Source organism: Ctenocephalides felis, unplaced genomic scaffold (assembly GCF_003426905.1).
Source record: "Ctenocephalides felis isolate EL2017-DRISC unplaced genomic scaffold, ASM342690v1 CF-g0.4_SCAFFOLD_01886, whole genome shotgun sequence".
Taxonomy (NCBI): Eukaryota; Metazoa; Arthropoda; class Insecta; order Siphonaptera; family Pulicidae; genus Ctenocephalides; species Ctenocephalides felis.
In genome coordinates, this window is record NW_020538040.1 from 137,229,364 (window position 1) to 137,242,988 (window position 13,625).

General features: G+C 26.9%; 1 protein-coding gene across 1 annotated transcript in view; it reads right to left on the reverse strand.

Annotated features, from left to right (window-relative positions):
* The window catches only part of LOC113376757 (NADPH oxidase 5), a 75,901-nt gene extending 65,198 nt beyond the window's left edge, over nucleotides 1–10,703 (reverse strand). Inside the window, 1 exon segment of the mRNA XM_026616799.1 lies at nucleotides 10,575–10,703. Within this exon segment, the coding sequence (XP_026472584.1) occupies nucleotides 10,575–10,703 (129 nt within the window).
* Nucleotides 10,704–13,625: the final 2,922 nt, after the last annotated feature.

Sequence of the window (13,625 nt, forward strand, 5' to 3'; positions counted from 1 at the left end):
AGAGACTTATTAATAAATAATTATATTATTATTTAAAATTTTATTTTTTCAACTCCAGTAATACTTTCAAGCCATATTTGTTTCCATTATCTACAAAGCTCTACATTAGCCATTTACAATTATACAAGTTATAATACGACTTAAGTTTACAAATTTGCATTTAAGAATACAAACTTAGTTTTGTGTCAACTACTTTTTACCAGTGACAGACAATTAATTTGATTAAATATCAACAGTTATTTGCTTAATTTGGGAATTTTATGCACTAGATATCTAAATGTGTCGACAATCACTGCTTCGAACCGTTTTGCTACAAATGGATATCATTTCATAACATTCTAAGCCTCCTCGGGCATTTTGTTTATTTAATATTTATGAATAAATCATTGTGGCGACTACATAATGCGATTTGAAAGAAGATGAAAAAAAAGTTGATCAAAGGTGTTGATGTAAATAAGTAACCCAATTATGCCAACTGCTTTCATTGCTTATTGTCCTTTAACAAAAGTTTTTCGTTGTTCAAAACCAAACATAATGATCTGATTCATTGATAAAAGATAATAAAAGATATATATATATATATATATATACTATATATATATATATATATATATATATATATAGTTTTTATTCAGGTACTGATCCAATCACTATAAGAAAAATACTTTTTTAAAATGATTCTAACAATAAGTCAAAATTAGAAATGTGGAAAATTAAAACAAATAAAAAAAGAAGAGTGAGCGTAAGGTTCACACGCGATTGAAGTAAAACTCTTTTGCTACTGTACAAGATGGCATTTAAGTAAAAATAAATACATCATATAACAATTTTGAATAATGTTTATTAGTAATATGGTAACACTCGTGATACAAAATTTTTTTAGTGTCAACCATTATACACATTTATATAATGATGAATTATTAATTATATATTTATAATAGCAATAAAAATATGTATAGTATTTAAAAACAATAATGTAATTAAAGTCATACTTCAAATAAGACATGATCGGTTTGTCATTGTAATTAGCATTTAGAAATGTAATTAGCATTTAGAGAAATGAAGTAATTGCTGATTAATAACTTTTATAATATTCGTTCACATAGTGGATTATGTTAAACGACGTCTAAATAAATATTATTTTCGCAACTTCACTCACCATGTAATAGTTGTGTTTGAAGAACTTCTGGTAATTAAAATTAACATACATTCATTGACTGATGGTATTTTTTTACATTTTCGCTGTCAATATAATCTCATTCTTTGAACTGCTGTAATATCTGTTTTGCCTTAACAATATTTTCCATTTCAATAACTTCAAAGATTTATAGAAACTATGAATAATATAGAAATTATTTCAATAAACTTATGTTTCATACAGGGCACAAATGCTGCATTTGTTTTATTATTTTCATTATAAATATTTACGGGGGACAGGGTAAAATATTCTTCTTATTCAGGAATTGTTCATTAAAACAAGATTTGTATTACAATGTAACTTTAAAATGTTTATTTATGTATGCAGATTTCCTTGTTGATATCGGTACGCATACAACGTTGATGCCGATACGCATACAACGACAGATCTCTATTCATATACGCGACGACTAATCACAATCGACCCGTATAGAAATGATATCATCGAGAGCGAATGACGAATCATGGGCACTCGTCTCTTATCTTATCTTATCTGCCGTAACGCACTTCCGTTGCATTTGTACGGATTTACACCATAGTCGCGCTTAAAGATGTTTTACTTTAAGAACATACGAATTATAAAATAGAATACTTGGTTAATGACAATAAAAATTAATAAAAATGTGAATAATGCATCACTGAAAATTCTTTCGAATAATTGCAGGGTCATTATTTTTTCAGTCTTCTTATTTTTGTGCTGATTGATATGATTTTTATTGTTGGAAATCATATCAAAACTCATTAGTTTTCTGAAAATAAGCTTTTCCGGAAAAAAGCTTTTACTTTACAACCACAAGGTTACTGATTCACTACCCACCTCGGCCAGCCTGATGTCAACAATATCAATTGAACATCAAGTTTCTGTTCAATAATATAAAATTTAATAATATTGAAAAACACGTTTCGTTGGGCATGTTATAAAATCGTAAAAATTGATTACTATTACTTTATATTACTACTTTTTACTTTTTCACATTACATTTTTACTTTGGCACATAAAGTAGAATGCATGTAAGTATTTTTGGACACAATTTTACAACAGTGCCAATATAACAAATCAAAAGTTTTTAAGGTATTTAAATTCACCACACATAAATTCATATTAATTCATATTCATATTCATATTAACCATCTGCATCAGTCTTGATTATTATTGAGAGCAAAAACCATCTAATATCGGTCTTAGAACGGGCATATGACATATTGACATCAAATTATTTGGACATTATATATAGTTTAATAATATTAATATTTGTTGTCAATTAGGTTTTGCATTACGTATCAATACTGAAGATTTCTATAAGGAATTTTTTAAGAACAATATTCGAAAGTAAGGGCAAATAATGTATAATAAGCCGTCATCTTGATTTTTACGAGCTGTATTTACTTTTGTTGTTAGTTTGTTTTGGATGTGAGCACTGTTGTTAGGTTTACAGAACGTTAATATATTTTTAAGTTCATATACGTTATTTAATTTTTTTTTATAAAAAGTTAGATTTATCAGTTTTTTGTATATAATCTCTATAAATGCTTACATGTGGGTTGAGTAAAAGAGACTGACCTTTACCCTGGCAAAGTTGTAAACAATGAAAAATAGTAAATAAAAATGGGATTAAGTTGAAAGAAATAAATTAAATTAGTATTACTCCAACTTTGCTGATGAATGTTTCTGAATGCCAGATCAAGGTTATATACAGTATTATCTCTGCAAAATGTTTTCATGAAATTTATATTTTGCATTGGTTGAATAATGTAGCTATTACTTCCTAAAAATCTCTTCATTATTTAAAATAAAAAATAGGACGCTTTTCCCCCTGGCCGTCCCATTCCACCCCGTACATGGGGCAAAAAAGACCACGTGACAAATGTTCAAAAAACAAAAAAAACACCTTTCTACAATGATGAGTGATAGAGAGTTGTTTGTTTGATATGTGTAATTCGTTAAAATATAATTGGTTTGGTTTTTGCAATATAATTGCTCAAGGTCAAATTAGACCTTTGTGCCTCTTCCTATCCTACATAAAAATTGAAAGTATAAATATTTTTTTTTATTAAAAATAGTTAAATATTTAACTAATATTGATATAGTTGTAAGAAAACAAAATTATTCGTTTTTTTCTTTTCTCTGCTATGTACCCTCTATTTTTTATTATGATCATGTGTACCCAGCTTTATAATTCGATACGATTTAAAACAATATTGTAATATATCCATTTAGATCTATTTATATGTAGATATGATCATTTCTAGCAACTACAACATTTTAAATAATTATCTTGATTAGAAAGTTCGTATGGCAAAATCTCTAGAATTCAATATATTGATATCGAGATCATTTTGGAAATAGCGATACATATAAGCAAAACTAGGTTAATAACAATACATGCGAAATAGTTGTTTTTATGATCGATAGATTTAAATGCTATAGCAGAAATCAAATATTTATTAAAAATAAAGAATCGATACGTATCCGGTTATACGTGTTTTATCTTAAATAGATTTGGCATTTGAAAAAAGTATATTCTCAAAATTAATTATATTTATACTATTAATGACCTCAACTGCAAATAGTTTTTATATTTAATTTTCCGAAAGAGGAATTTATGTTTTGGCCAGAAAATCTTATTTAATAATTTTATGATTTCTCTGTGTTTCTAGTCATTTCAATAGTTTACCCAAATTTGGCCTTTTGTCTGTGTTTGTAAAAAAAAACGGCTGCAACGATTTTAAACATGCAAAAGACATTTTATGAAACTAAATAAGGAATTGCGTTGAGAAGTTTTGCGTTCGGCCGAGCCGTTTCTTTATAATTAGCAGATGGATACAACAATTTTTGTCAACGTTTTATTTACGTCAAAATGTTATTAAAATGTATGTTATATAATCCTCTTCTATTTCCATTTTTATTTTTATTGCATTTATTATTTATACCTGATCTACCAAATAATATCTATCTATCTATAAGTATTTACACAATTATATATATATATATATATATATATATATATATATATATAAATAAATTTTTTTTTTCTGTAATTTTTCATAGAATTTTGATGAAAGTGATTGTACCCAGATATCATTCTATGTTCCTATTTATAAAAAATTAAAGCGAGCATTGTTCATACAAAATGAATTGATATCGATTGTTTGTTCTTTCAATACATAATCATTAAATTTATGTCAAACAGTCAAAACGTTCAACATGAGATATCTAAATACAATCTATGTCAGAGTTTCCAAAACCGAGGGCCCATAAAGTGATTAATAAACATACATATATTACTTCCTTATGCGACTCTCTCTATAAGGAAATTAACGTGCAAAATAGATGGCTTATCACACTACCGTGCGGAACTCCCGAATTAATTAGAATTCAGTGAAATTAGTTAAAAAATAATCATTTCTATTGAAAAGTAGCGATACATTGAGATATAAATAGGGTAGGGCAGAGTAGGGCACAAAGGTCCAATTTCGTTTTGAGCATTGATATTTTGAAGATCAAACCAATTATATCACAACATACATATATGCTTAATTTACATATTTATTTATTATTTTTTATTGTTTACACCTTCACCAGAGTAAAGTTTCAGTTGATCCTTTTTACCCCACCCACGTGTAAGCTTTTATAGAGGTTATATGAAAAACTGCTGAATTTAACTTAAATTAATAGTACATCTTATAGAACAATTTAATAACGTATACCTAAATATTACATTAAGGTCTCGTAACTAAACAACAGTGCTCACAACCAAAAAACTAACAATGGAAGAAAATGCTTTTTTATGCATGTTCAAACATTGGGGTTTATGAGGGCTGACTATAATTTTTTCCCTATATTGTTGTTAAAAAAAATTAAACTTGACTTGCTTTTGAATTATTGGTGGTGGACTTTTTTCCCGTGGACTTTTAAACCCCGCTCTACCCTACAATTTGCCTCAGGGTTTCTCAAACCGAAGGTTGAATGATTTACTATTTTTAAATGGTTACAACAATTCTAATTAAAAATTAAAACTATTCAAAAGCTACTGGTTGGGAATCGTGCTGATCAGCTTTTAGTAAAGATCAACCGGGCCGATTTTTGATCAATAATGGTCAATTTTTGAAAAACTTTTTTTGACAATTTTGTCAGTTGAAAAATTTTATTTGGCAATATTAAAACTTATTAGTGACATGCGTGAGTTCATGATCTATAATTAAAAATTATATAGTAACAATTGCACAAACTAAATATTAATCCCTATCGATTTTGTAGATAATTTACACAAGTCGGGTAGTTCATGTAATTTACACCTAATTTTTAATTCTCGTTTTTCTACTTAGTTTGAGAAGCTTTGTATATTACAATCAATGACAAAATGTTGTTAGCATCCGTGTATTTCGAACACAATGAATCAAATCTTGATAACCATTGAATAAATCAATCGACTTTTCGATGACTTCAGTTGGCTCAAGATAAAACACAACTTGTCAAATTCAAATCGTTTGCTTTATTATTTTTTCATAGAACTCGTAAACTTTTAAAATAGACACTTATATGAAATTTTTACATCTTAAGATAGAAAGAACTAGTGGTGTATGGCATCGTGCCTTTTAAGGCTAATAGCTGGAACTTCCCGTACAAAAAAATATTTTTTTTATAAAGATTTTTTTTTCAAACTTTGAAAAAATTAAAATATTTTGGAAATTTTGAACTTATTTTCATAGCAATCGCACTGCTTTAGCTGCATAGAGACAAAAAATCGAAGCGCGTAAGCGCCGCGTCTCCGTTTAACGGACAAACGATGTTACGGAACCCATAAAAATGTAAACAAAATTGATACATATTATTAAAGTCTCCAAAAATTTGTCTAATGATTATTTTTGACCGCCAGATGGCGTTTTTTATTTACTTTTTTCATTGAATCTCCAAAACCGCTAGATCATCAAATTTTTATTCCATCAATACAAGTAAAATGTTTTTTAAATCATTGAAATCGGAGGTTCTGTTCTCTGAAAAACTGAATTACCATTTTTCTTATTTCTTCGTATTACTTATTTCTTCGTATCTTCGGAACGGCTAGACCTGCTTTGGCCAAAAACTAACCAGCACGTCTTCTTATCAATAGGAATAAGATAAGGTCTCCTTATCAATAGATCCGTGTTCTCGAAATCGTCGGCCAAAAATTGTATCCGCACATACATACATCACACACACATGCATTCATTTTTTTTAAGGTGTACCAGAATGTTCAGAAATCTCGGAAACAAATATATACAAAAATTTTCATTTTATATTTTTTGCGATTACTATAACTTACCCTACGGGAAATTAAAATAAACAATTAAGGTATGATGATAAAGTGCTATGGCACTACTTGAGTATATGGATATAACGACTTGTATACATGCATTTAATAATAATTACAAAACAAGTGATAGTACGGAAATTTGTAGGAGTCGCTGATTGTCTTTCTTAATTTATTGTTCAAGGTGCGATGAATAAGAATCTTATGAAATTTTAACGTATTATCTTTGCAACTCTTATTGTTCTAAATATGGTACCGGGAATATAAGTATTCCTACGCGAAAAAATAATATATCCGCAGTGGAAAAGGATATGTGGCAATACAGCAATTAATATTTGTAAAATATTAATATTTCTAATTTATCAGAAATGAAGTTTGGAAAGTCTGGCACCAAATTGGAAAAAATATGCGTGTGTATAAAAAATAAAATGAAATAAGCCAGTATTTCATCTTTCGTAGAAGTTTTCTCGGAAACGAAGTTTCAAAAATTTTTTGGAAGGCTGGAATTTTTTATCTATGATTTATTTAAAAATTCTGAATCGATTTTGATAATTGAAGAACCGTTTGAAAGAAATTAGTTGGAAATCCTGCTAAATAGGTTTTTGAAAAGATAGGCCGGGCCATAAATTTTTATTTAATAGTTCTAATTTTTGTTCACAAATTGGTGAAACTTGGTAATGCTCCTCACACCAATTTTTTTAATTTTTTTACAGCAATCAGAACTTAAGGGTACTGCTAGCAATGTGACGATTTTTCTTAATTACAAGTTCTGTAGAAGGCAACCCGTTAGTTGTCCTATCTAATAAATATCTTGATTTATTTTTGTTATTAAAATTTCTTCAATATATTTTTTTAATTTAAAGTATAGCAATGCCAGGAAGGCAATTTTTACTTGAAAATTTACTATGATCTATAATTTTCAAGTGAAAACGGTTAGCTACAGTTTGATATCGGGTTGTCCGAAATAGTGGAAATAAAATTGGGGTTACTAATTAGGAAGCATCTAATGTCGCAAAGTTGCCACGACAATAGTTTTAATATAATTTTATCAATTAAATCAAGATATTTGTCACAGTTATTAAATTATAAGTAAATATAATATATCAAGATACGAATTATTATAAGAAAATATATATGTTGCTGTTTAAGGCCAAATCTATGGATTTCACACTTCCATTAAAACTTTTTTTTGATTCTAGAGTAACATAAACATTGAATTTAGCAAATTGCAAAGAATGTTTTGCCAAGATTAAGCATTTTTAGCGATTGAATTAAATGTTTAAGTATCCTATTGTTTTAATAATCTGTTACATTAGATTTAATAAACTATCAAAATCTAATCCAAATTTATGAATTTACATAATTTATATTGCTGTAATAAAATAACGAAATAGTTATGTTAACAATTTAGAGAGAGTGTATGTAGAAAGTAATTTATATACAAAAAATCTAACTTATTTATAACTCTGCAATATCCCCGCAATTTTTATAATGCTGTTAACAGATGTCTAATAAAACTTTCACAAAAATTATATATCTACATTTATATATATATATATATATATATATATATATATACATATATCTAATTACAAGTGAACGAGATATATGATCTGATTACGATTTGCGTTTCATAATTGATAGTTTGCAAAAACTTTGTAATTAAATTTGATGGTTTTAATTTGCCTGTTACAAAATGTATTTAAAAACGATAATATTAAGTTTCACCAGTATATACAACGTAATTTTTTTTAAACACTTTTACTCTGTGTAAAACAATACAGGGTAGGTAAACTATAAATCTGTTAATTCAAGTTTGCTCTAATTTTAATTTTTTATAATAACCCAGCATAAAATGTGCAATATAATATAAAAGCTTTTATTCAAGTATCTAAATAAAAAGTAATAAATATACTATAAAGAAATGTTATAATGAATTATAGCTATAATTACATTTTTTTTTGTTTTTGAATATCATAAAAGTTGTCTATGTGAATGTTGAAGTTACAAAAGGTTTGAATTGAAGAAGAATTGTATTATGCATTTGAATACGCCATTGAAATGAGAAAGAAATTATTCTTTATTATTTAAATTTTAGTTTTATGGCTTACGTAATATTAAATGTATTTATCAGTAATTAAAACAGTAAATTTTGATTTCTTTATTGCATTTGTTTCAATTTCATGAATCCTTCAACATGATAATATATAGCAAAGATTGATTAGAACAATGATTATATAAATGGTTGTTTAAATGAATAAATAAAAAAATTAAATACATGAATTCTAAATATTTTCGTACTGTTTGAAGAATACCTGTGATATTTCATGATGAAAACAACAACTAAAAAATTAAGCAAAATTGAAGTATGCAGTGCTAATTTGCATAAAATTTTTAAGCAAATCCAAAACAATTTTTATTCTGTGTTTTTAATTAATGTTGAATATTCATCACTACTTCCTTCGTTAATTAGGTTTTATAATGAAGCGATATATATACAAACATTTATCATCACTATTTAAAATTATTTAACACAAATGATTTGTAGTAGAGTATTTGATTTAAAATATGAATTTAGTGATATTGACCTAAATATTTATTTTTTGTAGTAATTTATACTCAAATTTGTGTGAAACTTTATAATATAATGCTGAGTTATACCTAAAAACTTTTTTTTTTAATTTTCAAAAATTTTTCCATGCTATTTCCATACAAAGTTTGGTTGAATTGCGCACTATCTAAAAGTTAATATAAAAAGCTAAAACTTTCAGAGAATTTTTTTTATCAATTTGGAACGATTTGAGCTTTTGGAGCAAGAAAATTCAAAATGTCCATATTAAGAACCACCCTAATGATCATGTAAACATTACATAAACTAGCTGTAGTGGAATCTGTCTAGGCAATTAGGGCATCGTGCCTTAAGGCAAATTGCTGGAACTTTCCCGTACCAAAAATTATTATTTTTTTTAAAACGATTAAACATTTTTGAAAACTTTAATTAAAAAGATAGATTGAGAAACTACAATTTGACAAAAAATTACTTTTTTTGACAAAAAAATTATATGAAAAAAAAATTTTTTTTTGAAAAAAAATTTTTTTTTGGATAAAAAATTTTTTTGAAAAAAATGTTTTCTTCATTTTGCCATATTTTGGAAATTCTGAACTTTTTCAAAGCAATCGCACTGCTTGAACTGCATAGAGACGAAATGTCAATCGCGTAAGGCCGCGCCGCCGTCTAACGCATAAGCATTGGTACGGAACCATAAAATGTAAAAAAAAATATACTTATTGTTAAATCTCTATAAAATATCTGATAATTTGATTGCATATGTCTAATGATAATGTTTAAAACCGCCGAATGGCATTATTTTTACTTTTTTCATAGATTCCGAACCGCTAGACTGCCTCCATGAAAATTGATCATTCTACATCTTGTCAGTAAAGTAAAATGTTTTTGAATTATGCAATCGGACGCTCCGTGTCCTCTTGAAACGGAGGTACCGTTCTTGGCACTTTTTGCCCCGTATCTTCGGAACGGCTACCTGCTTTGCCAAAAACTATCACACGTCTCCTTATCATACGATCGAATGTTTTTTGAATTATTCAAATCGGTTGATCCGTGTTCCCGAAATCGTCGACGAAAAATTGTATCCGCACATAATATCACCTACAACATACATACATACATCCTACACACACACAACACACACACACACACATACATCCATTTTTTCTAAGGTATGCAAATGTTCAGAAGGTTTGAAACGTCGAGAAAATGCAAAAATGTTCATTTTCGATTTTTTTGCGATTACTATAACTTACCCTACGGGAGTTAATAAAATAATTTGAACTAGTTTAGTAGTGAATACATGAAGATTAAGTTCTTCTATGAAAGTCAGCAGCACAATAACAAAGTCAATAGACATCAAATTTCGCCAGCTAATTCAATATACAAATATTTGTATTTAATGTACAAATATTTGTACTGAATCTTCAATATACCGCATATTTTACTTAACATGAAATATGCAATAATTGGTTATCTGATTGATTTCACATATAAAGATTGCATTTTTTAAGCTAAACTTACCTTGTTTTGAAAAGTCTGCGAAATCCTTCCCTTGTGTATCTACCTCCATCAATTTCCTGAAGCATCAAGGAGCACTCGTGAAGATTTTTAGTGTATCTTCGCTCGCGTCTGCTCTCTTCTTCCATTGCACTAATTTCTTTAAGCTTATTGTCCTGTTTTTCTTCAGCCATAACCAATTTTTGATTGTCTACAAATTATCCTTAGTACTTTCCTTTGAAACACCATTGGCTTGAGGTTTGTACCAGTTTTATATCCCAAGCAATTCTGTTTTTACCCTGTTTGGCTTTGGTTCCGATTCTTTGCTTCGTTGACCATATCATATTTTACAGAATCGGTTTTAGTATCATCTGTTTTATTATCAGGCGGTTCTTGTTTCGGAACCCAATTAGAATTTTTTAAAGTCGACATTGTTAATCACCAAATTTATAAACAATCAAAACAAACTCGATCATTTCAAGTTCAGTTTATTAGTGCACTAAACATTTGATAATTCCCAAATTTATGCATATGAAGGTTGACTACTGTCTCACATAGAGAACACCAATGTCACACATATAAGAACTGGATTAAGAATTATAAAATTCGATGATTTTATGTAAATTGCTTTCTGTATGTAATTGCGTTTTATGCAAAAGATCAATAAAATTTATAATATAACTATAAACTCGTGATAAATGATTTGAATATGAATACATAATGTATCTATATGTATTTATATATATATATATATTATATATAATATATATTATATTTTCCTTAAATTAAATCTGATTGACTATTTATTAGCAATTTACAATTTACTTGCCATAGACAAAGTCTACATATTTCTAATAGCAAAATAGTTTTGAAACTATATTCATGAATATGTGTTTATTTCGATCACACTTTTGAAATACAGTATTATTATTATTCTTATCATTTTTATTTTATTTATTTATTTATTTGACAATCAGAAAATGCAATAAATATTATTATTACATTTTTACGAAATGTGGATCTAAGATTGAAAATATTTGGATAAATCTACTGTATTTTCACTTTTTAATATCAAAATTTTATGAAATAATATAATTGAGCAAATATTTTCAATTTTTCTCACGGGGAAAGAATTTAGTTTTATATATCGTGTTTTTTATATATTTGTTTAAATATTATTCTAATAAAGTTTTGCTTCTAGCAGTCTTATTTCTATTTTATGTTTTCTTTCAATTACGTTTAGTTCAAAAGTGGATAATTAATAATTCTGTGTATTTTGGTTGAAAAAACTAAAATTAAAACTTTTAAACTAAACGACAAGTTTAGATTCAGAAAGAAAAAGAATATGAATAATTCAGCTGTAAATCAGCAAGTACTGAATATGTATAAATAAATAAAAATATAATATAAAAAAATGAAATGTTGCTGGTGGCTAAATTCTCTGAATAAGCCAATAAAAATAAATAAAAAAGTTTAACAAAATCCTACCTTATGGATTAATTTTTTTCGACAATATGTTTTAACATAAATCAAATCAATTTTAAAAAATATATATAAATATGTACAGGTATAAATATAAAATATTAAAAAAATACTGGTTTAAATTTTTTTCTTAAATTACAAATGTCTTTTATTTATGTTAATTTTGTTAAAATATCGAAAAATGCTCGTTTCGCCACTTTTAAAAAAATATATATTTTATGTTGCGGATGACATTTGTTCATTGATATGGATTATCAGGTGATATTTTATATATTATCAGGTGATATTTTTTAATTTAACAAATAACTATTAAATTTTAATTAAAAATTGCAAGCTTATATTTTGAAAGAAATAGAATATTGACTGAATCTGAATTTTGAATCAACACTGAATACATTAATAAAAACATAAATTGTATAATTTTCTTATTTTTTTAATCATTAGTCAAAAGAAGTATAAAATTGGATAGAAGCATGGAATTTATGAATAGAAATTATCGATAAAAGCTTAATTCAAACAAATTAATTATTGTCTCTCCGTTATTTATACATTTCGACACATATGTGTCATCATGCAGAAATTTGCTGATATTTTATTCTGCAATAGGTGCAATTATATATGAAATAATAATAAAAAGAAATTTGTATATTAAACAAAGAAAAAAATAAAAACACAGACTTTTGTACAATACTTTTTGCAAAAATGAGAAGTAATTAACGAATTACAAAAACAATTAAGAAATTTATATAGGTAGCGCGGGGCTCAACGATTTAATTCGACTTTTAATAATTATATTTGGAAAACCAAACCAATTATGTCATAGCATAGAACACATTTTGAACAAACTACTATCTGACTATGGTCAGTAAAACTCCCTTCTAATACATCATTGTAAAAATATGTTATCTTAGCTGTATTTCAAAAAATTGTAACTTAGTCTTTCTTACTCCATGAGCGAGGTAAATTCGAACGGCCAGGGGCAAACAGTCCAATGTCTTATTTTTACTTTTGAAGGAATTTCAACAAAATAATACCTACATTATCAACCAGTGCAAAATACAAATTTTATGAATGCATTTTTTACAGAGATAACATTGTAAATAACCTTGATCTGGCATTTTGTCAGAAGTATTTATTAACATTGTTTGAATAACTATTTAATTAACTTAGCTCTTGTAAATAGCTTTTTTTAAACATAATTCACTTCTTTATTAGTTATGTTTTATTTTTACACCTTTACCAGGTAAGTTTAAGTTGGTCCTTTTTACCCTAACAGGTTAAGAACTTATAGAGTTTATATAAAAAACTGTGTGAATCTAACTTAAAAATAACAATATATTTTATAAAACAATTAAATAACGTTTACCTAAAATTTATATAGGGTCTCGTGAACTAAGAACAGTGCTCACAACCGAAAAAACAAAAACTAACGAAAAAAACTTTTGTTATGATTTTCAAACATCGTCGTTTATCTTAGCTTACAAAATGATTACATCTTTTTCTCTCTACTTTCAAATATTGTTGATAAAAATTCTTAACTTTACTGGTTTTTAAGACATTGTTGGTGGAGCTTTACTATATATACACCA